We start from the raw sequence: 25320 nt of genomic DNA, 5'->3' as shown, positions 1-25320 counted from the left end.
AATGCAACTGGAGGTTACAGTAAAGAGGCAAGAACGACTAAATATTAGAGGAGGATGAATCGGTGTTAAACACAGATTGTTCTTTCACGGTAAAAAGCAGCATCGTCGTCTTCATCAAATCAGTCGACATCTTTTTCTGTGTAAATCGGGTTACCTGTTCTGTGAACTGACTCCCAGCGGCGCACACATCCTGTCAGGCAGCCTTTACCATCACCAACAACGACAACAACAACAAAACCAGGGTCAGGTCAAAAGCTCATTAGCAGGTGAAGAAGCTATCAATGTGTAAGTGCAAAATCGATTATTAAATCAATGGAGGCAACAAAGCAGGTTATAATGAGCTCTGGGCAACGGTGCTAGCAGCAACAGAAAACCACCTCCGGCTCGGAGGAGGAGCTTCTTACATTGATCCTCCATCCTGCCTCCGTTTCTGCTGCCGGATCAGAAACTAAACTAAAGGAGTCAACGATCCAGGGTCAAGGCGACTCCCGTCTAAGCAGAACCGATCCACCTCCTTCACACCGACACCGTGTGAAGCGTCATCAGGAGGGGGGGACCCAGGACGAAACACCCCCCCCCCCCCCCCCCACGGGGCTGATGAGAAACGGCACAAATTAATCCATCGGTAATATAACCAGCTTCATAGTTTCCAAACCCAATTCTCATATTTATCCCTTTTTCTTTCACCATTTTGACTCATTACGAATGTTTATCTGACAGAAGACGCCGCCCAGCTGTCAGTCTGGTTCTAGAACAGAACGGGAAAAGTTAAGGCCACAAAACCTGCTTCAATACAGCCTCCACTTTGAAATCTCGCGAACGGGAAGGCCTTTCTGTCATTTACTGATAAAAATATTAAAAACGAATCAGTCTTCGGTAATAAGCTCAGGGTTCACGCACAGTCTGAACAGGAAATGGGCAGTTTCTCCTCCCTTGCCCTGGGACAGGAAGTCATAAAGCAGGATCAAAGGCCTGGCCCGGCGTACAGTCCTGCTTATGAACGGCATAATGTCACGGGAAGTCGGCCTGATAAAACAAGACAAAGCCTTTATAATAACTGCAGTTATGAAAACCGGATCCACTGGGGGGTAGCTGGGGGGGGGGGGCTTCCGTGCATGAAGCTGAACGTCATTGAGGATCAGACAGAGGTCATCTGATTCTAAAGTCTAACTTTTGATCATTTGGAAGTTCCCTCATCACACAGCGGCCATCGTGTTCCTGCTGGACGCTACGGTTGGATGTCGTAAAGCAATCCTCTCCACTGTTCATCACCTCCTGCTCCCATCAGGGGTCAAAGGTCACAGTCCAGAAGAGTTCGCCGTCTAAAAGCGCGGCTTTAGGGGGCAGGAATTCACGTCAAATGTTCCTAAAAAGCCTGGGAGCGCGAGCGTTAATGGATGCATCTCGATTCTGGCGTCAGGCTTTCCCTCCCAACTCACCCCACGGACGCAGATCAAGGAGCGGCGGCCCCCGCAACACCCCGACAAGCGACAAAGCAGCAACAGCTGCGGTGCTTCAAGCTAACGATTAAGAGTCAGCTACCGTTTCCGCTTCACATCGAGCGAGGGGAACGCGAGCTAAGCGCTGGCTATCAGTAACAGTTAATGAAATGCGCTATCCCCCCCCCCCCCCCCCCACACACACACACCCCTTCATAGATGATGCTGATGTTCTACCAAGAACTCTGGATTCGAGCACCGGTCCTGGATCCAACAAGAAAGCGTCCAGCCAATAATTAGAGCTTCGTGTATTTATGGCGCTGAACACTGCGCCACCGCGCAAATTCCAGTGAGAAACCAAACCTCACACAGACCCCAACGTCGATCAACCCTCCTGCGTAATGAGGAGCAGAACCGCAGCGGGCAAAAATGCTTGCTCAATCTCTCCTGCCGGCTACGGCCGCACGGAAAGCGTCGGCGTTCTTGCACAATCGTCACGTCTAAACAAAGAGCCGAGGAGAGCATTTAGGGCACAACCCGAGACAATCCATCCCGTCTGCAGGCACAGCTCCGGCGTCTCCATGCAGGGACGCAGCGCGGGGACTGAATCCCGTTGACTTTAATGTGAGGCAAAATGCTGCCAACAGCAACGAGACGGCGGGAGACGGAGGCAGAGACGTATTCTGGGCGCTCTGGGTTTGTGGGGATTAAAAAAGACAGTCGAAAGAAACACCTGGACAGACATCGACGGGAGTTTTGAGATTCCGCTTTCATAACTTCTGCTTCTAATGATAATCAGCTCATTGCAAAGATGCAGGTTAAAGGAAGTCACGACAACCAAGATGTCAAAGAGTTTATATCGTTAAGCAAGCGGGTCGTCTTCGGAGGACGTGGAAGGAGGACACTGTTAATGTTGGACAGTTTATTTAGGGGCGTCTTTCACGCCTCCTTTCCGTGCTGTTTATACTCGTCTTGGCATTTGGTGAAAAGACGTGGCAAGAAATGATATGATACTTTGAGGAATGTATATTTTCTCATGTTTTATACCCAAATAAACCCTGAAAATGACGAGACATTATAATGTAGGACTTGAATTACCAGTGTAAACATCAGCTGAATTCTAGTGCCAGATTACAGAGGACGCTCGTCCACTGACCACGCAGGGATTTCGCAGATCCACAGCCGAGGTGAACTCAAACCTGTCTGTGGGAGGAGCCTCACAGGACGCCGGCGGCTGGACCCGAGCATGGAGCGATTCCCATTCCCTTTTAGATCGTTTCCAATTCTTTGACGCTCTTTCACAAGACAAAAAAGGCCTGTGGAGAACGTGTGGGGAGATTCACGGTGTCTCTCCGGAGAGCATTTCATCTCAGGCTGCGATGAGATCCTTTGATCTCCACTTCAACTCCCAGCGTCACATAATTGGACGCCATCTGAGGCTCTACTTCTCACTGTCCTCCTCCATCGCTTTCTGTTCTGCCTCTCTGTGGTCGCCACATGTGTAGCATGTGTAGCATGTGTAGCGCGCTCATGGTAGGAAGTAAGACATCCCTTTGTTGTTAATCCCTCACACTTCCATGAAACATTATGCAACGCTGTAATGAGGAGCAATTAAAAGGCCGGCTTGCCCTCGACGACTCTGAGCAGCGATGGCATTTTCTGCAGAAAGACATGAAGAAGGCACAAAAGATATTCTACAAGCTTTAACTCATTTTCAGCTGAGCTGTATGCTGAGTGCCCAGGTTTTCGCCCACAGAATATTCATTACTACGACGACGCAAACACTGAATGTACCAAATGAAAGATTAAAGTTTCTTAAGTCGGCTTAATTGGGACTCATCAATAAAAGAAGCGCCATGTGCCCAAACGCTGACAGACGATGAGGGATGGGCCTCATTAAAAACACATCGTGGAGAAAAACTATAGCGAACAAAAAGAATAAAAGAAGTGTGTTTAGGTGGGAGAAGAGCTGTGAAGACTTGGAAGACTCTAATCACACACAGACACACACCTGCAACCCCACCGCAACACAAAAGACGCACACCTTGGTGACGTAACCTTGTTTGTTACTGCTGTTAATGGCTGTGTGTGTGCGTGTGTGTGTGTGTGTGAACGAACACAGAGGCTCATTGAAATCACGCAGCTCCAGCTCACTACATGAAACACTGTCATCCTGCAGCTACAGAGCAAGGACTGCATGGAGACGGTTTCCATGGAGATAGAGACAGACAAGCGCTAATTCTGCAGCATAAAACGTGAATACAAACATTTCAGTTGTCTTCATACATGCTGTACACATCACCCCCCCCTCCCCATTAGCCTAAACATCTGCCCTTCACCGAGCACGTGCATCTCAAACCTTAGGGGAAAGCTGCATTCGCTCTTAAAGGAGTCAGAGTGCAGATGGATGCGCGTCCTTTAGTTTACAACCCCCTCTGCAGCCGTAGCTTCACTGCAACGCCGGCTAATGTGCGCTCTCTCCAGTCCAGCTCTTTGGTTTCCAGGAGGGAGCAAAAGCGCTGCCAGGAACAAACGGCTTCATCGGCCCTTTCGCTCCCGATCCCCAAATCCTCTGGATCACATTACTTCCTGGAAGTCAATCCCAACCAGCCGGGTTCACCTCCGAATACAAAGCAATAAATAAAAGAACACCCCAGAATGCTGCAGGGTAGGAGGCACCAACCCCGAGGGGCGATGATGGGGGGCTGCATGGAGCGCTGGACATTAATGGTGGCATTTCCCCCCTCGTGGACAAGCTGCCATCATGAGTCACCTTTCTACCAGGAATGAGAGACAAAATCACGTAAAGGAACATTTACAGAACGCTGAGCCGAAACCCTGCAAGGCACAAAACGCAGGATCTTCTGATGGTGGGTCAGCGTTCTCATCGGTAACAAAGTCAAGGAGCAGAAAAATTAAATAAAGGAACCTTCTAGCCCAGTATGCCCATTTAAGGTCAGCCAGTATTCCACAAGCTTGTTAAATAAATCAGAGGGTCTCCAGAGAGGAAAACAAAACACCGAAGGCTCGCTCTGAACTCAACAGGAAAGCAAACAGTCCGGGTCCAAGTGAAAACCCGCTCTGGCTTCTTCGTCACAGACACGGACCGCATTCTGGCTTGTTTGTTTTTTTTAGCTGCCATACTACGTGGTGTGTGGCGAAACGAAAAGTCATCCTGCAGGAACTCATAGAAAAACGGCGAGCGATCGCACAAAATAAATCGCAACACCCAGAAGTGACGAGTCAAAAGGCAAAATGCATTCAGCGGCTCAACGATGACACACACCGACACTCACAGCGGCTTCTAATTATAGTGCAGATGTTCATTTAGATAGCCCCCCCCCTCATTACTACACACCACTCCTGACTCAGAGTCTGGGATAAAAAATAATAATTTCCACCGCTCCATCGATGGTCTCCAGCCAACATGTGGTGTATTTATTGTTTTTTTCTTCTTTTGGCTGTTGTTGGCTCGGAGGGGACGTTCCCATCACCAGCAGCGGCAGAGCCGGGGGGGGAGGGGGTACAAGTCCGAACCTTTGTCTGAAGGTTCTGGTCAGAGCCGTTTCAGTATGAAATCTATTCTTGGGGTCCGATGAGAGGCGACACGGACACGACCCACCAAACCGATAAACAAAGGCATGGAAAGTGATGGTGAAAAGACAGGAAGTGATGCAACAGGAAGTGATGCAACAGAAATGTCACGGGTGGGTTTTTTTTCACTCAAAGAATGTTTGAAACCGGATACGACAGGAAGCAACACACCCACTCAAGGACTTAAGACATTTTTCAGATGCATCGTTTCCATTTAAAATGAAACGTTACATCAGTGAGTCGTGCTTACGCCCCCCCCCCCCCGGGTTAGTTTGAATACTCGATTTATCTTTGCCGCTGCTTTTACCTGTGTTCCTCTACGAGCAGCGGCAACAAACACATCTCGTCTTCTGCTCCCTTTGGAGCGGCAAACGGTGTTAAGAAGAATCTGCCGCACGCTCGACGGGGACGCGTGAATCCCTGCATAAAAACACGAGGACACTGCGTGGAGATAAGAGCGACTAAAACCCACGATCACAAGGAAAGTGCCCTGCCAGCGACAAAGGCAGAAACCGCAACAGCTGCAAACGGGACCCAGTTGAAGGGAAACGGATCGGAGTCAAGCTTCTGTTGACCGCACAGATCTTTCCCTAAGAGGTTCTGGAAAATTGGAAATATAAATCCCGCCGAGGCGCCGCTTGAAAAACTTTAACAATGATGCAGAGTCCTTGATACCAAGAAACCACATGTGCCACTGTGTAGGGAGGATCTAGTTAACAAGGCTGAAAGACTTTTACGGGAACATTTTAGGGGAACTCCCCCCCCCTAAAATAAACTCTGTCAGGCCGTAAACGCAGCCGGCGTCGTTAGAGGCCACCGTGATGAGACCGCGCCGCTGTGCATGGAGGCGAGGCGAGTAACGGCCCCACGAGGATCCAGGCGGCTCGCTGTGGGCTCATGTGCGTCTGTGGCGGCCCGGAAGGATCCGTCCTTCCTACCTGGACTTGACCTTTCCCCATGATCTTGTCCACGATCTCGTTATCGTCCTTGTTGAGCATGCTTTTGTCGTAGCACTTCTCGTAGCACAGGATCCGCAGGTACTGGGAGCCCTCCAGCTCGATCTCAAACTCCTGTTAAAACCCACAGACACACACACACACACACACACACACAAGAGAGTATGTGTTACATCACAGCCACGGCGACGAGCGCACGGCAGAAGGAGACGGGACTCACTTCTTTCCACCGCGGCTCAGTGGTGTCCCTGAAGACCCGGGTCTTGGCCTTGCTGACAAAGTAACCGTACGAGTCCACTTCAAGGGTGCAGTATAGATCTGGGGAGGACAGATGGAAGACGGAGAAGCATCAGGTCAACGTTGCTGCTCATTCGTGGCACACAATGATTGTGTCACGTCGTAGAAACTACGACCTTAAAACCGCCTCATCCAAACAAACAAGGTTTGCTGTTTAGTAATTATTCATTACACTAAACCCTCAAATCATTCGTTTTCAAATTGATCAACTTGAATTGATTGGGTTCAGCTCTATTCTCCCGTTTCTTATGGATTCCCTGTTTAGGGAATGTCAGATCTCCTGACTAATTTGAACAAATAAAGGCCCCCGGATACAAAATATTCTTTAGAGGGAACAAAATAAGGAGGAACAGGCGTAATTCACAGGATCCAGAGATGCATTGTGATGAATGAAAGGGGACGCGAGGAGCCATGACTGGATCCGATTATCCACAGGAATCCTCGGATTCACGAGGACGTGTGGACGGTTGATGGCAACTTCACGTGCACAACGAGGAGCAAACGTTGCAGCTCGGTTCAGATCGGCAGACCCTTCCTGTCGAACGAAGCACGACGGCACACATGCAGCAAAAATAAAGCGAGAACAAAGTGAAAATGTTTTTGGGTGAGAGTTTCTGGGAGACGTGCGACTCCCTCCTCTGTGACCCAGTTTGACTACTTTGCCTTGGGCTAAATTTTAAACCCTATCCCAGTGAGGGTGGGTGGGGGGGGGGGGGGGGAGATAACCGTGACAGAAATAAGTCACAGTTCCAATATGATCTTCCCGCAGCTTTGGGGATTTTTTTTTTAATCAATGATGCAATAAAAAGAGGCTGTTCTTGCTTATTACAAGACTACTGAATCATTTTTCTAATCATTTCATGTGTAAATTCTAATGCCCTAATAACCCCCCCCCCCCCCCCTCAGACAGCTACCATGAGCATTAAGATGAAGCACATGCTCTGTAATATTGTGCAAATGAGCAGAGAACTGCTCGGCAGCGCTCGTGCAGAACTCGTGGCTCGCGGGAGACGTCAGCGCAGCGAGGAGTTATGATGCAAGTGAACCCGCACACGGGACTGTAATGAAACAATCTACATAAAAAGGAAATTATAACCCCATCGTCAATCTACGTCCGGAGGAAACGGTGCAATTATTTGCGCTGTCGGAGGAAACGGTGCCGTACTCCCCACCGACCCCGAGAGCTGCTCTTTAATGAGAAACATTCCGTCAGCATCATAATCGGCAACAATCAAACAAATCTGCAAGTCAACATTTCAGTTTGTTAAAAGTACATTGAGATGCAGAGCCGGATGTAAATAATGCAACGCGAACAACAGCTGGATGAAGAAAATGCAAACGCATTCCTGGCTTGATAGCGTCAGCTGCTCTCACACATTTAGAACGATGTCGTGATGATGAACGGCTTTACTAGTAAACAGACGCGGCCATGCTCTCCTCTCAGCTTCCTGTATACATCCTGTCGCCCACACAGCACTTCTCCAACCTAAAGAACACAGGTTACGGAGCTACGAGCTACGAGCCCAGCCAAACAATAAATCTGAAGCATGCCCTTAAATCCAATTACAATCTCAATCCTGGGCGATCCAGAGGTTTCTCTCCTCCCTCAGTTGATCCTGAGGCTGCATCTGACTCGGTTCCGTCTTTCTGCATCTTTTTTTCCCGGACGACGGCTGGAGGGGTTTGTTTGTTTTCCCCACCTGGCGGAGGGGAGTAAGCGGCGCTCCAGATTTGAGAGGGAGCTAAATTAACAGCATGTTTAGTTGCCATAATTTCCTTTGTTAAATTATGGCAACTATGACAGTGCTTTGTTCCTTAAGCAGTGTAAATAACACAAAGTCCTTTGAGGGATTAACGGCTCTGTAATGGCATCATCTGCATCATCAGCCGCCTTCGTGGTTAGCGTGCCCGCCCCACAGGCCTTGCAGGACACGTTTAGATTAAACTACCGCAGAGAAACTGCCCAACCACACACACACACACACACACACACACCCTTTAGCTCCACTACAGTGAGCTTTCCAATCCATTGCCCAGGCCGGTTTTCACATTCCACACGCTGTCATGGCAACGGATGAAATACACAACCCTGCATCTCTGTGCCTATTTTCCGATATTTGAAATTTGCACCGGTGGTCGTGCAACAGGGCACAAAGCGCGGCGCGCCAGCTGTCTGTGACTGGCGTGGCGCCGCCGGCATCACGCTCGGCTGATGGGAAACACGCACGCTGCGAGACAAAGGAACGCCTGTGCACGCCGGGCAACATCACAGACAACTGGCGGCAGCACGCTCTCTGAATTGTCCTCGTCCGCAGCGCAAACACATTCCATCTTTCCTTTGATGCATCTCGCCTTTTGCTACGTCTGCTAAACGACAGCAACTGCAGATCGTCCACGTCTCCTCCAAGACTCCCTCTCGCTCTCGTTCCTGCCCTCCGTCAATCGTTTACGCGCAGCAGCTATGTCCGAAGCGACGGCGGGCGTCAGCAGCGTGCTGGAAGGAGGTCAAACTTACTGGCTGACTGCTTGAATCCTTTGGCGGATTCGACGATCACATGCAGGAAGCCGTACAGGCCAGGAGTCTCCTCGTCTGCGAGACAAAGCACACAGCAATTAATCCGGCGTAGGAGTTTAATGTTCCATTCAACAGGCAGTCGACATCTTTTCTTGACAAATACCAAGAGGCTTTTTGTTTTTCTCACTCTGGCTCATCTCAACCGGGTGACTAACACAAAGGAAGAGAGAATCCGTCTCCTTGAAATGAAAGAGAATTCATCTGCATTGCTGCGCCTCACTGTTCCGCTGAAGAGCAGAGAGAACTTTGGTTTCAAACATATCAAAAATAAAAATAAAAAGGCCGCAGTCCCTGTTATCACCAGTTTAAAGGTATTGGATGTCAAAATAATGGCCGACTTTGCTTAGCGATGCTATTGTAGAAGAAGCGAACTTGGATCTCTCTTTCCTGTATGATGAAAGAAAGACGAAGACAGCGTTCCTGGGAATGTCAGCTCTGGCGTCTGCATGAGAATGCACAGACCCGTCGCCATTCGTGCCAGATGGCTTTAATGTTGCCACCAGCCTCTGAGAGCAGTGCAACGTGAAGATCTGCAGCACAGGCATACATATAGCTAGCCCACTGCTAGCCCACAGCTAGCACACAGCATGGCAGTTACTGCTAGGAGCTGGATGAGACACATATTGTAGCCTAGATTCTCTCCTGCGAGCCCCCCCCCCCCCCTCTTATTATGTGGCTTTTTTGTGTAATAGGGGCTTTTTGTGTTTGACTGCGAACTCAAAGCACCGAAGCGGAGAGGAGGGAGCGAATGGGAGCCTCTGTCTGGTTGTGATTTTGGGAGAAAAAGGAGAAGGCGACAGAGAAAAAAATGCAAACATAAGTAGAGAAGAATAAAGACGATATTGTGGGACTGTTTCTTACCGTCTTTGTTGCTGGTCAAAGGAATGTTGTGGACAGTTCGGAGTTTGAAACAGGAGCTGGTCAGGACCTGGAGTTCAACAGAACTTAAAAGGCACGCCTGGAGATCTGGAAGATACACAGCAGCCAAAAGATCTCACTTTTCTGTGGTTCGTTGTCCACTTTGAGACGAAGCTCCAGAAGTCTTCTGAGGAAAGAAATGTTCATTCAAGGGAAAGACGCGTTACCTTTCTTCTGGAGTTTCTGGATGCTTTCCCTCCATTCTGACCTCTCATAGTCAGAGGAGAGGAGGAACAGGTAGCTCTGCAGACAGAGAAGAAGTTAGATGTCTTTAGAAACAAGCAAGGTTTGAAACTCATCAACTTCTGACACTGTGATCAGATTTAGTTTCAAAATCAAACACAGAAGAAGACTCTTTAGAAAGATGCACTGCTCCATCTACTGGTGAAAAATGAGTACTGCAGCCACGAGGAGCAGATCACCTTTCCGTGTTTGTTGTGGATGCGGAAGGGGATGGTGGGGGAGTGCAGGAGCAGCCACGACTCCTGCTCGTTCATCTTCTTCCTAAAACGCTCCACGCGATTCTGGCCCTTCGGTGTTTTCTACACACAAAAAAAAAAAAAAAAAGAGCAAGATCTCAGTTAGTTCCGGACTTGATTGGAGTCGCTGATGTATCATTCCAGTGTCGCAGCTTCTTGTCTGTATCGATATTAAACACAGACTCACACCACCCCGACCCTCGGAGGGAAGATGCAATCAGCACGACTGCAGCCTTGCTCTGACTCTAAACGCCAGCCGGCATCACTCACTGAGCCTCCACTTTGTGATGATGAACGCTGTGACCCGGGAATAACAGGAACTCTCTGCTCCTGAAGCCTTCGGCGTGTCAGCCGAGGATGTGAGGGGGAACTGATGGTGACTTACAGCCTCTCATTTTCAACTTCTACCAGTACACAGTTCTTTCAGTGCTAGTCGGAGGAGAACACAAAGGTTGTCGTACTGGAGAACGCAGAGAACACAGTAGGTGGCGCCGTGGGTCCAGATGCTCAAATAAACACAAAGGAAGAAGAAGCTCAGCCTTCTCTCATGTTTTTGCAGCCACAAAAAACTTGGGGAGAAGAGATTATGGATCCAGTCAAATTTTATTGGAGTAACGGAATGCTGAATCATTCAATTACCTTCTCTTTCTGTATCTCACTCTTTAAGAGCGAGATCTTCATCTTCATCTCCTCGATCTCGTACTCGGGAATGACTTGGATGCTGGCGTAAGAGTCGGATTCGTCCAGGGTCTGGAAGTTCAAGTCGGCCAGAGGGATGTACCACTTGCACTCGTACTGCTGGTGGCGACTGGGAGAGATTCAGAAGAGAATATTAAACACAGTCAGCCGAAGAACCAGCCAACAAACGCTTCTTTCTGTTTCTAGAGTCACCAAGTCAGATCCCACTTACGTGATTAAACTATATTAACTTGGAATAAAAATGCTGGGTGCTAATTCATTACCAGCACCTTCATCAGGCACAATTAATTACCTTCATCAGCCTTCATTCAAACCCCTCATAAAAATAAAAGCCCAACAGAACTTGATGTTTTCATGACATCTACAATATTAATTCAGACCGACAGGGAATAAATGTGTTCCGACTTCCTGACGACTGTAACTGACACACTGAAAGCCAAAAGAAGAAGCGGCAGCCCCCCCCCTGTGTTTTCTCCACTGACAAATACACATGCCGCTTTGGATGGGGAAGTAAAGGGAAACGCTCAGCTCACCCCACGGCCGTCTTCTTCATCTTGGCACAGAGCAGCAGGTCGGTGAAGAGGAAGAGGTGCCGGACCTTCCTGGAGCTCTCCGACACCTCCACCAGGAAGCCATCTTTCACCAGCTGACGGGCCTAAGAGAACAACCCTCATTCATTTCTTAACGCCACGCTGTATCAAGTTGCATTGTGGGTTGTGCACGTGAACTCAAAATACTTCAATGTATGCATGCCGCGCATTGTCTGTCGCAGTTTCGTCAAATGAGACAACACACACACCTATCTTCATGTGCGCTTCATCACACACTCACCTCTCCCTTGGGTGTGGTGACAGCAGTCCTCCGAGGGTCTATCTCCTCATTGATGGAGGACAGGAAGTTCTGCGATATCCTCAGAGCGTCCTGCAGCAGCGGGAAGTCTGGGTGGTCCTTCGGAGTGTGTTTCAGCAAGTCCTGCAACACGCAAACACAAAAGAGGAAACAGTCGTGGTCTGTGCTATGATACGCACAGTAATAATAATTGCAATAATAGTAATAACTGTCGGTAATAATGTAATAAAGTCATTTTGACATCATTCTTCCTGTCAATTCTGCAAACTTCAGACTTAATTTTGTCTTATCCAAACCATAACTGCAACACGCCAACGCAGATTTACGTCTGAATCCGTAATTAATGTCTGAAAATAGGCTTTCTTTGTTTAATCATAGCCGAGTAGCAAACGGGGACAGCCGAGCCAAGTTTCCGCCGCCACTGAAATCTCCACCGATGACCAGACAACAGGTCTCTAGCAGCATTTAGACAAAGTGTTGTTCTGCAAAATGTGTTCACGCCATCCAGTCCGGGAACATCGCACGCCCCCGGCATGTCAGCGTGCCTGATTGGCAGTTTTCACCTAATTATTATTCATCCAAAGAAGTAGACGCCTTTTGACAGGGTAAATAACAAAAGTGTTGTGAGCTCATTCAGGAAATAAGACATGTAAGGTCTTGTTAAAGAGTGGAACAACTAGAATAGAGAGATTTTACACAGGAAAATCAGCAACAACGTCCTCAGAATCAGCCTTTTATTACGATTATTTAGCCAGTTTGGGGCGAAACAGTGCTCACATGAAGGACAAGGGTGCTCCTGGTAACCCGGTCAATCGGCTTGTAGAGGAGCGCTGTGGGGGGAGAAAAGGGGGGGGCGTCAATAACACGCAGAAAGTCACAGCGAGGACAAACACTTTCAGACCATTAATGTACAAAGCATCACTGATGCGGCCTTTAAAATCACACCCCCAGTTCTTGTCACAACGCTGGGACCCCCCCCCCGGGTGAGACGGCTTTCCTGCTGCGGCAAATCCCACAGAGATGCCAGCTCGAGGTGAGAAACCACAGACAAGAAAGAGGGAAAGCTGGAGTGAAAAGAGGACGATGGTCCATGTGCCGGATGCAATGAGCGCGAGCGTGTGCAACAAGCACAGAACTGCCATCAAGATAAACTCCATATCCCAGACCTGAAGCAAAAGGGGAGGAAAGGTGAACCAGCTTTCTGTTTGCAGGGCAGGTCGTCACACACCGTGCGCTTTACTCCCCACAGAGATGCAGAAACACATCCCACGCTTTGCCTCTCCCTTCAGCCTTACAGGGGCACAGACGTGCTCGCTTTCGTCTCCTCTCCTTCAACGCGGCGCTCCTCCTCGCTGCTCGCCTCCTCTTTCAACTAAAAAGAACGAAAGAGTGGGAGCAGAAGTCTGCAGGGAGCGCAGACAGATCTACCGATAAGGCTCAAAGCTAAGCTTCACTCACACACACACACTCGCACACGCACACACACGCACACCATGAAACCAAAGGGAATCTTCTAGAAGGCCTCACTGATGCTCTTTTAAGTCAACCCCCTCTGAATGTAGCAGCCTCCATCGAACATCCTGGTTCGATGAAGTCGATACCGCAACCTCCTGGAGGACCGAGAGGACTGTGAACGCCATTAATCAGGGGTGCATGTGTGTGCACGTTTGTGCACATATTTAAATATTTAGGTGCTGGCTGGTTACCTTGGGTAGAATTCATGTAGCCGATTACTGCTATTATTAGTTGTGAGCACGTTCGCTGGTCAGTATAACACCTGTAACCTCATTGCTTATTTACGTCATGGTTTATGCGTTTTATTTCTGAAACACTACTTTTTTTTTTTGTAAATGCTAAGATGTTACCCAAGATAATAAAGTTAATAATATTAACTTTATTTGTAAGTATTGTAAGGTTTTAAACCACAGTATTTTTTTATTTTCTTTATTTATACTTTTAATTATGCTTCAATCTGGATGAGGTCGTATAAACCTAAAGGTATAAAGACAAGAACACATTTTATTCCATTCGAGACACCTCAATAAGCTTTTTTGGTTCATTCTGGAATATTCTTTGCAATTTTCTTGTCTCTTTTTGTCCTCTTGTATATAAAATTAGAATTGTGTATTCTAACTAATTACTAATTGGGGCCATCTGCAATCCAGGAAATGCCAAATCCTAAAAACAATAATGAAGCAAGATAAGGACATGAATCGATTAGTGTCTTCAGCAAGGAGACAAGTCTGACAATTTCACAGTGTCTCCATGTTTTTGAAGCATCTCATCTGTAATCTGCGCCGAGAGACTAAAAATTGAAAGTCCAGTCGATATTCAGGAAAGAGGGAGAAAAAAATTATCCATAGATGGATTATTGGAAGTCGATGACCTCCCACAGCGAGCTGTTTTCAAGGTCGCCGTGGCGAAGGGATGTATTCACCAATGAGGGGACAGACCAGACGCAGAAATGCTAAATGGGTCTAGAGCTTGGCCACGATGACCGCCATTTTCCAAACCTTCTGTGTTTGGCAAGACACCCTTGATAACGATGCCATGCGTGAAGGACGTGGAGGACAGAAGGAGAGGACACATAAATACAGAGGAGTGGCAGGTCGGTAGAAGAGCACAGAAGGATTAAATAGTAAATACAAACTTCAAAGGCTTAAAGTGGGAGTGAAGTTTTACGTGAAAAATATGGCGTGAGATACAGAAGACGAGAAGGATGAATCATAATAAGAGAGATGCTGACGGAACACAAAGTTCAGCCAGGTAAATCCCTGTGCTGAAACAATCTAATCGCAGACCCAGAATGCAGCATCGTCTCAGTAACAGCCTCCTTTACGATGCATACATTAACACGCGCAGCTGAAAAATGACATTCTCTGCTCTGCCTGAAATGTCCTCTAGTACTTGTACAAACTAAACAAACCCTGCAAGAAAGACAAATACACGATAAAACTGGGATCCGGTGTGTTGCAAGAAGCTGCATAGTCCAAAGGATCCTCACTCAACAACTAGAGAAAGGCTGCGAGACTTTAAAAAGAAACTCTCGTCGCGTTTGAAGGTGTGAAACGACGAGCAGACAGATGCCATAAAATCCAAATCAATCTGCCAGCCGATCGATGGCCGTCCCAACTCCGCGGCACGCAAAGCGCGACACCGAAGCATCAGCCACGCAAACATCCCGGCTGACAGGGAAAAAAAGATGAAAGAGAACACGCCAGGCTCCAAGCGTCAAACGGTCGTTACCGTAGGTGCAGTTACAACACAGTCTGAGGACCAGAAGCACCTCCATGTCCCTCATCGCCTCTCCTCACGCTGCTCAACTCCCCTCTGCCTCCTCCCTCAGGCAGACGCAGACAGATAGAGAGAGAAGAGGAGAGAGAGAGAAGAAGAGAGAGAGCGCTCACACACACACAGCGGTTTGCCTCCCAAAGCCTGCCGCTGCATGCTCAACTAGAAGGGACAGGGCTGGAGTCAGCTCTCACACACACACACACCAATAATGAAGCGTGAACACACTTACTCTCCATGGAGACGGTTGTGGTGCAATCCTTGGAGTCTTTAGGACCTTTCACTTTGAGGTTCTGAAGGAAAAAGAGGAATGGAGTGACATTTAAAGAAACGGGGGGGGGCAGCCGAGGGAAGACGGACTGGGTACATTTCTGAGATCCCACTAAGATTTCATGACTATAATTACTCCCATCTCTAGATAGGGTGGAAGCATCGTTCCTTTCACATTTGTTTTATGATGCATCATTTAATTTGCGCCTTAACATTAAAAGTTTATCTTTATCTGAAGAGTACAGGAGGAGTTTCAATGGAACAGCTGGGGAAGAACAAAAAGCAGGAAACATTTGTGCCTTCAGTATCTCAGCTGCGTTTATGGAGTGTATTAAGAAATATATATATATATATATTTGGCCCACATTAATATTTGTTCATGTGACAAAGTAAAATCTGCAAATTACAAGACAAAAGCAACAAAAGCTACGACATGTCTCTCTGACCTTTCTCCGTCGGGGGGCTTACCTCAGATATGTTCTGGAACTGACTGTTGGCATTGCTGCATTTCTCCGCCGTCTCTAGCGCCACCTTGTAGTTGTCCACAAAGGCCTTGTACACTCCCAGCTGGCTGGCCTGGGGGGGGGGGGGGCACGTGACAAGAGGACAGGAGTCACGGAATTACACGAGAAACAAACTAGTGTTTAAAGACAAAACAAGTTCTACGACAATTAAAACAAATTGTGATGCTGTGCTGTTTTCTTATTATATTACAGGCAAAGATTCGTGGCTTGTCTTTTTTCTTTTGTTTGAACCCACGACATCCATCTTCCGCATTCTACCCTTCCAGTCAGCACACAAACGCCACTGAGGCTCTCCTTTCCTTCAATTTCCCATTAGCATCCCTTCTCTGCTGCACTGCATGTGCATTGAAACGCCAGCTCCAGACCAGTAGCGCACGATGATGCTAAGGCTAATGAGGTTGGATTCAGCTGAATGGAGTGAATGGCTAACACTCGCTACTTTTGTCCTTAAAGCACCATTTCTCCCGTTTTCATTTCCTCTCCTCTCAAGAGAGACGACATGATGTAATCATCCAGCCTTGAATGAAACAGATGCTGGGCTACAGATCGCTTCATGGAAACGGATTACGGAAAGATAAGACAATTAGGAAAGAGCTACGGTACTTATATTTATATAGCATTGCTCCATACATACTGGTTGCAACCACAGCACAATATATACATTTCATACCTGACCTTGAAGTGCCTGCAAGTACTAATATTGCCATCTAGCCCCTAAAAAGGTTACTCATGGGGCATCAGCGGTCCTTCCACTACATTAGCATAATATATGGATTACAATTACAGTTAGCCTCTTCAGAAAAGTCTTTATAACTTCTTTTGATTAGCCCATAAGCTATCCAGGGCCATGAATGCAGAAAGATTAAACCCTTCCTTCCTAATGCCTTCAGGGATTTAGATGTTTTTTGGCCCGTCCAAAGCGATCCTGGCCTCCACAGGCTGCAGCTGAGCCTTTTTCTGATGGGTTGAAAAACGTCGGAACTGTAGCTGACTCTGTTCCAAGGCAGCCCATTTGCTATTACTCCATCCTCCTGCGTTGTTCCGATGGCGGGAACGCCGCTGACGAGGAGCAGCGGGTATAGCAACGCCAGCTAATTGCACCGCCATCTGCACCCTCACACCGCCACCCTGACAAAATGTTTAGCTGCCAAATGACACGCTCGCGTACGCGAGTATACGCAACACAGATGGGAGCTGGCGATTACACTAATAGGTGTCGCTTGGTGGTACAACTCCTGGGGTCCACACAGAGGAAGGGGGGGGGGGGGGGGGGGATGAGGAAAGGACTTAAACAGCAAAAAATAATTACATCTCTACATGAGCTCGCCATTCATTGCATACGTGGCTATAAAATAAATAAATAAATCAACTGAGATTTACTTCCCCTTCTGATTCTTCACTGAATCCAATTCATTTAATATTCTATTTAGTTATTAAGTGCATTTAAGTAAAGTTTTATACCGCTAGTTAGCTGCACACGCTATAATGCACATTTCTGTTGCTCCTTGTGTGTTCTAGCTAGCAAACCGGTCTATGTTTGGTCACCTTTTGTCATAAGAGTCAAGTAGTGAAAATCCACACAAGATAATAGCTGAACCACTTGTTTTTGCTCACCTCTAGCATATCTATAAGGAAAGTCTAAAACCAGAAGTTAGTTTATGGATAGCTAATGTGACCGACAGCACCAAAGGGAAGTTCGTTTCATTAGTTCCTTGTTCTTAGTTTTCCAAAATTTTCAGCCATTTCGAGGTGCAAAATATCTGACTTCTTACCCAGTTCAATATAAATCAAATAAACGCATCATAAATACACACTCGAAGTTGAAATTTTTGACTCGTAGCAGATTTATTTTGGATAACATTTACCATGGCTAGCAAGTAGCTGAAACGGTTTTCAGCCAAAACTGCGAGGCTCTGTTTTGTATCAGAATGATATGTTCCTCTTTCTTTTTTTTCTAAAGTAACAATGGCACATGTAAATATTTGAAATTCTTTTACAATATGCAGTAGAACCGCTTAGGTGTAATTATACAGAATTAACACCAGTAACTGTAGCTTAACATTTCATTATCATTTGAAACTTTACAATTATCCTGTGTACATTTCACAGTAACAGGCTTTCATTTCAATCAATTATCAATTATTAAAGGAACACAAACAAACAATTCAGAAGAACACCCGGGATATAAAGAGGAAAAATGCTGGAGGATGAAAGTAAAAGTAAAGAATATATTGTTCATTATCTTTAAAATGTTCCTGCTCAAAACAAGGAAATAAAAGTCCAACTAATAACACTGAGTGGTAGGGTTGCAAAAAGAAGAATCTGAACACTGCAATGTTCAAACCTGACAATGGTTTATGAGCAAAATCGAATATACAGAGGCGTTCAAAATAATGTTCCCCAATAGGAGGTCCAGCTTCTTGCCTCTTAGGTAAGTCTATTACATTGTGATTCATCACCCTCACTGTACTTTACAAAGCTCATATAACGAGTAAGCTTACATGTGTAATGTATATGCGCACGCCGTTGTTGTATGTTATGTGCTCAGCAGCCCTGTTGAAATCTCATTATCCACTGTGAATCGACAATAGCCGAAGCCTGGGGCCTTGTTCTTTCTGCACTCAGACACATGCAGACATAATGATGTTGGTACATTATGTGCTGAGAGCGCCTCTTGACGCGACAGCATCCAGTGAAAATAAGGCAACGTGATAGATCTGAGGCCGCAACATTACGGCTAATGCACTCAGCCTGCAGACACAAGGGCACAGACCCACTCACGCACACGCGTTCATTTATGCACGAGAGAGCTAATTTAGGCGAGTGATTCACAAGTGCAAACAGTGAGCGCTTGATGAGTCTCCTATTAACAGTCGTTTATATGTTCCCTGCAAATGGAAAAAGGAGGGAACACAAACCACACAGCGGAACGTCTGGGCCCCCACTCAGCCACACTCACCAGCTTCTGGAACAAATGCCCCACCGTGACCTTCTCATCCCACTGCTGGATGTTGGGTAAGAGGGCGTCGTAAAACTCCTTGTGGATGTTAGAAATGTCCTGGATTTTGTAGAAGATGGTCTCGACCTGCTGGATGGTCAGGACGGGCTGCGAGGTCGTGGCCGTGGCTTTGAGAGGACGCATGGGCTGGACAGGCCGAGAGAACACACAAACTCAGAATCAGCAGAGGAGGAGCCGTCCTTTTTAGCACCTCTGGTAAAAGTTTAACTACTAAAAATGTACATCATAGAGAACTGGGGAGAAGGGATACACTTATTGAATTTTGTTGCTGCCAAATTATATGCAGCATTTCACCAGTGAATTTATTATACACAAGAGATGAGCAGTGCAATCTGGGAAATTAAATGACTCGAGGCTTGTAAAGACTCCTGATATTGCCATGTGTCACGCAGTCACGACTGTGTAACAATAGCCGGTTTCTGACTAGTCAGACTGTATTGCGACTCGGTTAGTCAGAGATATGCGTGGAGTGTTCATGACTAGGAGGCAGAACGCAGAAAGGCTTTTCACGCCACAGAGGCCAAATTCAGGCTGGTGACGAGTCAGCCTCCCACTGATCAGAGCGCTTGCATGACGACTAATCGCACTAGTCCAGAAATGCACTGACGTCAGCTGCAGCCACACTCCACACCTCCAGCAGGGTCTATGTTTGATCTCAAAGCATGGTGGTTATAAAAAAAAGTTTGTGGATTCTAGATCACTTTTGAATTTTCATTAACATTGCAGTCAATGGAGCTTCAAAAATCGAAATACGCAGCAAAATGTGCAAAACTCAAGAATGTGATTTGCATGGTGTGTTTCAGACAGGTAGGGAGGTGGATGGAGACAGGAACAAACTCTTAAATTAAAGTCTAGAATGGTTCCCTGCGGTCGACACCGTGCGCCGAGAGAAACGGAACCGACAGAGCAGGTTTCCACCACTTTGATTGTACTAATGCAATGAGTTTCTGAAGCCTGGTGGCTCAGAGGCAGCGGGGCACCCTCGTTAGCTTAGCATAGGGAAGCATGTCAAGTTAGCGTTTCAGGAAACCTGTGTCTCACCAGCAGCAGGGCCTCCAGCTGGTTAATGTAGATCTCCTCACTGGCCAAGAAACCCGACAGTACCAGCTTCTTCATCTCCATTCCTTTCTCTACGCCTCCCTGCAGGATGAAACAAACTCCAGCGTAATAATCGATCATATATTCAGATATCCCAGTGCACACACACACACCAAGGAGCCCTTTTCATTTTCAACCCCTACGAAGTTGCTGCAAACGGACTCGGGCACATTTCTTTGCGGGATGTCTCCGCACCCGAGCATTAGATTAAAACATCCAAGGAGGAATTAGAAATAGCCAAAAAAAAGAAAAAAAGGTTCATTAGGAATCTCTGGTCGCTCACATCCTCTGTGGAAAGTCCTACTTCTCTCCAGCGTTGCATTTTGACTTAAAACCTCACCACAGTCATGTTTGAGAAACACGGAATGGTATAAATAGATGTGCATCCAACTTTTAGGTGAACACCAAGCCAAAAAAAAGAAAGAAATAAAGACATGAAATAGCACAACAGAATCAGAAAAAACGAGACGGAGTCGGACTTCACTCGGACTCGGAGTGCGGTTCATCTATGTTATGTGTGAACTGATTGTTCATTTAGTTTAACTCGAGAAAGAGTGGATGGAAACTGTAGTTTATATTCTCTGTTCGAAGCGGAGGATTAAAATAGATTTAGATCACGTGAGAATCCAATCCGTGTCAATAAAGCCTTTTAAAGCGCGTTCAGATCAATAGGAGGACTGAATGCAAACAAACACAACAGCTGTCCAGTAGCGCTTTGCTTGCAAGCCATTCATGCAGCGAGTTGTACGCACGACATGCACAACTGTTCAGATCGTCACCGGTGCACCCACGCAACACAGACACACTCACACTCACACACACACACACAGACACACACACACACACACACGCACACAGAGTGGGCTGAGGTGGCACGCTGAGGGAGGCCAAAGGACGAGAGGAAGATTAATTATTAATGTGGCCAGATCCTTACGGTGATATCAGCAACGGCTCCGCTTGATAAGACCAAGGCGGCATGACCTCATCCTTTTAACCCATTCATAACCGACGTCCGACTGCGCTGACATGCTGCTACACACGCCGTCAGTCCAAGACCCGAGGCGCGCTGTGCAACAGGGGAACAAGCGTGAGCGCCATGCGCACCGGGTGGCGTCTCACTTCAGGGAAATTAGGAATTAAGCCGCTGCAGAACAGAAGAAATGGAAGAGCAACTATTATTTAATCTCATTTTAGGTGTAAAATACACAACGACCATTTCATTTAAGAAACATAAAGGCCGGATGACTAAGAATCAAAAGTCGCAAACATCTCTGATGTGCAACCGCATGTCTGCAGGTGCCGATCAGCTCCACTTCCAACTTAAACTTTAAGAGTTGTAATGCTACCGCAAAGGTAAACATGCTGGTGACGTGGAAACAGCGAGACCGGAAAAGGGGGGGGGTGGACCCTGCTTCGGCCATCATTGGGAATATTTTCCGCTGTCGTACAAAGACTTACTGTCTGGCACAGAAAGGGGAAGATGAGAAACGCATGGCGGCGGCGGTGAAAGGAGTTTTGCCCCAACCGGCTCGTATGCGTGCAATTCATGCACGGAAAAACGCTGCATGCTTTTCTATTGTGCCTTCGCACTGTGTGCAGATAGCAACGGTGAGCAGGAACCACACACACACACACACACACGCGCATCTGAAGAAGTTACGGTCAGAAGCAGAGACCGGGTTCAGTGAGTGCTGCCACATCACGCCAAAACACCAATACGACCTTCCACATGGCTATAAATAGACCAGCTGTACAGCCCTGTGTGTGTGTGTGTGTGAGAGTGTGTGCGTGTGTGTGTGTGTGTGTGTGTGCGCTCCCTGCATCCAGCTTTCACACCACCGTCTCACCTTGAACTGTCTACATGTCGGAGTGATGGGATCCAGCTCCCCATCTCCGTACTCAAACACCTCCTCCTCCAGTACCCTGTCCAAGTAGCACAGCGCCTCCTCCTCTTCCTCCTCCATGATTCTCTCTCTCTCTCTCTCGCTTGCTCTCCTTCTCCTTCTCTTCTCCTCTCCTCTTTCCGCCCGAGATCCCCCTTCTTCAAGGCCTGCCTGGACACATCAGTGTTTTCCCTTCAGAGCAAGTCGTCTGGACGGCGAGAGAGAAAGGGAGAGGACCCCGCCTACACAACCCCACCCCCTTCCTCTGCCGGGCTTCCTGGTGTGGACTGAGTGTGTGTGTGTGTGTGTGCGCAAACACCGCTGATCCACCTCGGTCGATGAGGTTTTCCCTCCCTCTGGTTCCACCCCCTTCCCCTCACAACAACCACTCCCCCCCGATGGCTTCACAGGCCGGACCGCTGTCCGCTTCATTCTCGTCACGTCTCGTCTTCCGTATCTTCGTACGAAAGCCGTTTCCTCAAACACACAGTTCCTCTCATTCTCACGTCACTGGGCGCCACAGAGTAAAATTCCCACTCTCCCTGGCCTTCCCGTCTCTTTATTGATCGGCTGAGAGCTTTGGATATGGAGCCAAGACCGGCTGATGTGCTGCTGGTGCAGCCGATTCTAATTACCGGCCGCGCAGTCCGGCGGGGAGCAGCCGTTCAGCGCAGACAGGAGAAGATGTTTAAGTACATATAGTGTTAAAAAAAAAAAAAAGATGCGTGTGCAAAGATGCTGGAAAGTCAATTAATCTGGATTCTGGACAGGAAACGTGACCGGAAACGTTAAAGATGCGATGATTGGGGTGTATTTGCGACTGAAGCGTTCACACACGGCGATCTCTGACCCTGCTGCTGACCTTTGAATGCGTGCTCGGCAGGAAGTGAAACCCACTCAGCACACTATCAGCCATCCTCTACATTATCGGCCCCCTCATTTCTCCTGTTGAAGGTTTTAGACACTGGCATTTTCTTGCTCGAGGCATTCTTTTCGCGTTATTAGTTATAGACATGGGAGGGGGAAGTGATCGCTTGAAAGAAACAGGACATAGAACGTAAAGGAAATCAGAAGAAGAAGCACGACGCCACTGGAATAAGAATCCGTCAAAAGCAGGGGGGGGGAACTGAGAAACGCCAGAGTGAATGACGGGTTTCAACCGTCGAGCTTTCCCAAATACAAACAAACCAGTCTCAAAGTCCAAAATTAACTCAGGCACGTGTGTAGAGCTCGCTGCCTGCGCTGAATGTCTGCATCGTGGCACAGGCTTGTCGTCGTCAGACCTCTCGCGTCGGCAGACGAGAGGCCAAAGCAAACTCAGCGGAAAGAAGAGAGGATTTAACGACGCGGCGAGGAGAAGACGACTTCAGTGGAAAGACAGCGGCTCGCGATGCACGTTCTCCACGGACGATCCGTTACAGCGTCAGAGTAGCTCCATCTGCTCCTTAACGGAGGGGTCAGACGAAAACGGCACGAGTTCACCATCACCGCTACACGTCTGGATTACCTGCCGTCACGTTGTGACAATAATACGGTTAAAAAAAAGCTCAGTCCTGGTTTCCGTTTGTCTCACGCCTTGCTCCGCTTTCCTTGCGTTTGTGAGCAGGTAGGAGCAAATCAATTCTCCATATTCAGGTATTTATTGCCAACACACACTGGTTGCCGTTAAAGAAAGTTATTATTTATTGACCAATAATTATTATAGTTATTCCGATCCTGAGCTCTAACCTCTCGCCAGAGGTCATTTATGTGTCGATTTAAATGGTTTTAAACCTTTGAATATTTTCAGTGGTTCTTATCTGAACCGGCCAATAGATGGAGCCACATTTTCATTCATGCCACCCAATGCGTACAACGCAGCAGCAAGATTAATAACTCTAATTGTCACGGCTATATATTACGAGAAGGTCAACGATCAAGGATCCAGTTTATTTAAACTATTATGATATAATGATAATAAAGCTGCCTGAAAAAGAGATAAAGGGAGAGATAGCAAACACACCAAAGATTATTTGAATATTAGATTATTGAGCATTTAGTGATTGTTAAACTGTATGGGTCAGCTTGGAATGTTTTGTCAGACTCTGGATGTAAATAGGACAAAAACTCTTTCATTAAAAAAAAAAAGGTTTATCTTATCTAATGCACTTTTGTACATTAATAGGAATATTGATCCCTGTGATTGTTCCTCCTGTCCATACTCGGCGGAATTTCTTTAAAAAGGTGTTGCTATTCAAAAACACAGTCCAAGAAGGCACTAAAAAAAAGCATCGCGTCACGATCAATAATTCTTTTAACGTACACACCGATATGAGAGTATTAAAAATAGCAACAGTAAATGAAGCCATTTGTTTGTTGCACCAGTTTTCCTATGGGAGCGCTCTTACCCCGGGCAGCAGCCCCTCCAGCGGGGCAGGCGAGACCAGTCCCCCATCAGGCCCTTGGGGGGCACACAGCTGGGGCGACATCGTGGGCGACTCGTCTATGTAGGGAAGCGTCTCCGAGCCATCCTGAGACTTGCCGTCCTCCGCTCCGTCCCCCTCGTACCCATCCGTGTTGTAGTTGAAGTCTGGAGGACAAACCAGGAGAACGAGATGAGAAAAGGACGAGGACGGGACGTCCATTAGCTCGTCGCTGTCCTCAACAACGCCTCGCTGAGAACGAAGCAGGTTCTCAACGCGATTTTCATCATTGGTGAATTCTGTTCCGTTAGCTGGAGGTAAAAACGGACCCACCAGTGATTTAGGGTGCAGCACGTAGAGAGAGTAGATGAAACTAACGCTGCAAAGAGTGAACTATATAGGACGCGTGATTTCTAAGGTAGCATCACACCCCGAGCAGTCTGTTCCATTTAATGAGCTCTTCCTGAAAGTCGGTGCCCCGCTGAAATAAGAGCACCGAAATGTTTAAAAAGAAAATCAGGTGGGAGGCCTGTGGGCGACTGCATGAGGCCGACCTCCACTTCAAAGCACAAATGCGTGCCACTTCATCTCCACACACACACACACACACACACACACACACACACAGGGGGTTGTGTGATGGATTGAGAATTTAGCAGACATAATGATGCAAGTTATTTGAAAGATAAAAATGGGGGGGGGGGGGGGGGGGGGGTCAACCCTTGCGGGGATGACGGATGCCTCGACGCACCGCCAATGCGACACCCTCTGACACACACCATGACCCGCAGGCATTGCACCACCAATCAAACAGCTCCCTCCATCTGTTGGGGGGCGGGTGGGGGGGGGGGGTCGCATATGGTTTATTTGTAGCTGTTGGGTAAATAGCCGATAAATGGTGCGTTTAGATCAAAGTCAACTTCATGAAAACGCAGAGACTTCGCCACGGTTGATGTCTCGAGCCGAGAGGACGGATGGTGGATCGTTTGTTGATGCCGTCTGGACAAGCATCGAGGCCCGAATCCTC

The 25320-nt window shown here is 47.5% G+C and overlaps 1 protein-coding gene across 1 annotated transcript in view; it reads right to left on the bottom strand.

Annotated features, from left to right (window-relative positions):
- The window catches only part of abr (ABR activator of RhoGEF and GTPase), a 55630-nt gene that overhangs the window by 11595 nt on the left and 18715 nt on the right, over positions 1 to 25320 (bottom strand). The window contains 15 exon segments of the mRNA XM_068745006.1: positions 5972 to 6103; positions 6210 to 6307; positions 8802 to 8876; positions 9723 to 9827; positions 9947 to 10022; positions 10202 to 10321; positions 10898 to 11066; positions 11491 to 11612; positions 11789 to 11929; positions 12584 to 12636; positions 15330 to 15390; positions 15836 to 15943; positions 18851 to 19036; positions 19952 to 20050; positions 24279 to 24460. Coding sequence (XP_068601107.1) covers positions 5972 to 6103; positions 6210 to 6307; positions 8802 to 8876; positions 9723 to 9827; positions 9947 to 10022; positions 10202 to 10321; positions 10898 to 11066; positions 11491 to 11612; positions 11789 to 11929; positions 12584 to 12636; positions 15330 to 15390; positions 15836 to 15943; positions 18851 to 19036; positions 19952 to 20050; positions 24279 to 24460 — 1727 coding nt within the window.

The sequence above is a fragment of the Brachionichthys hirsutus genome, chromosome 10 (assembly GCF_040956055.1).
Source record: "Brachionichthys hirsutus isolate HB-005 chromosome 10, CSIRO-AGI_Bhir_v1, whole genome shotgun sequence".
Taxonomy (NCBI): Eukaryota; Metazoa; Chordata; class Actinopteri; order Lophiiformes; family Brachionichthyidae; genus Brachionichthys; species Brachionichthys hirsutus.
This window is presented reverse-complemented; position numbering and strand designations above follow the sequence as displayed.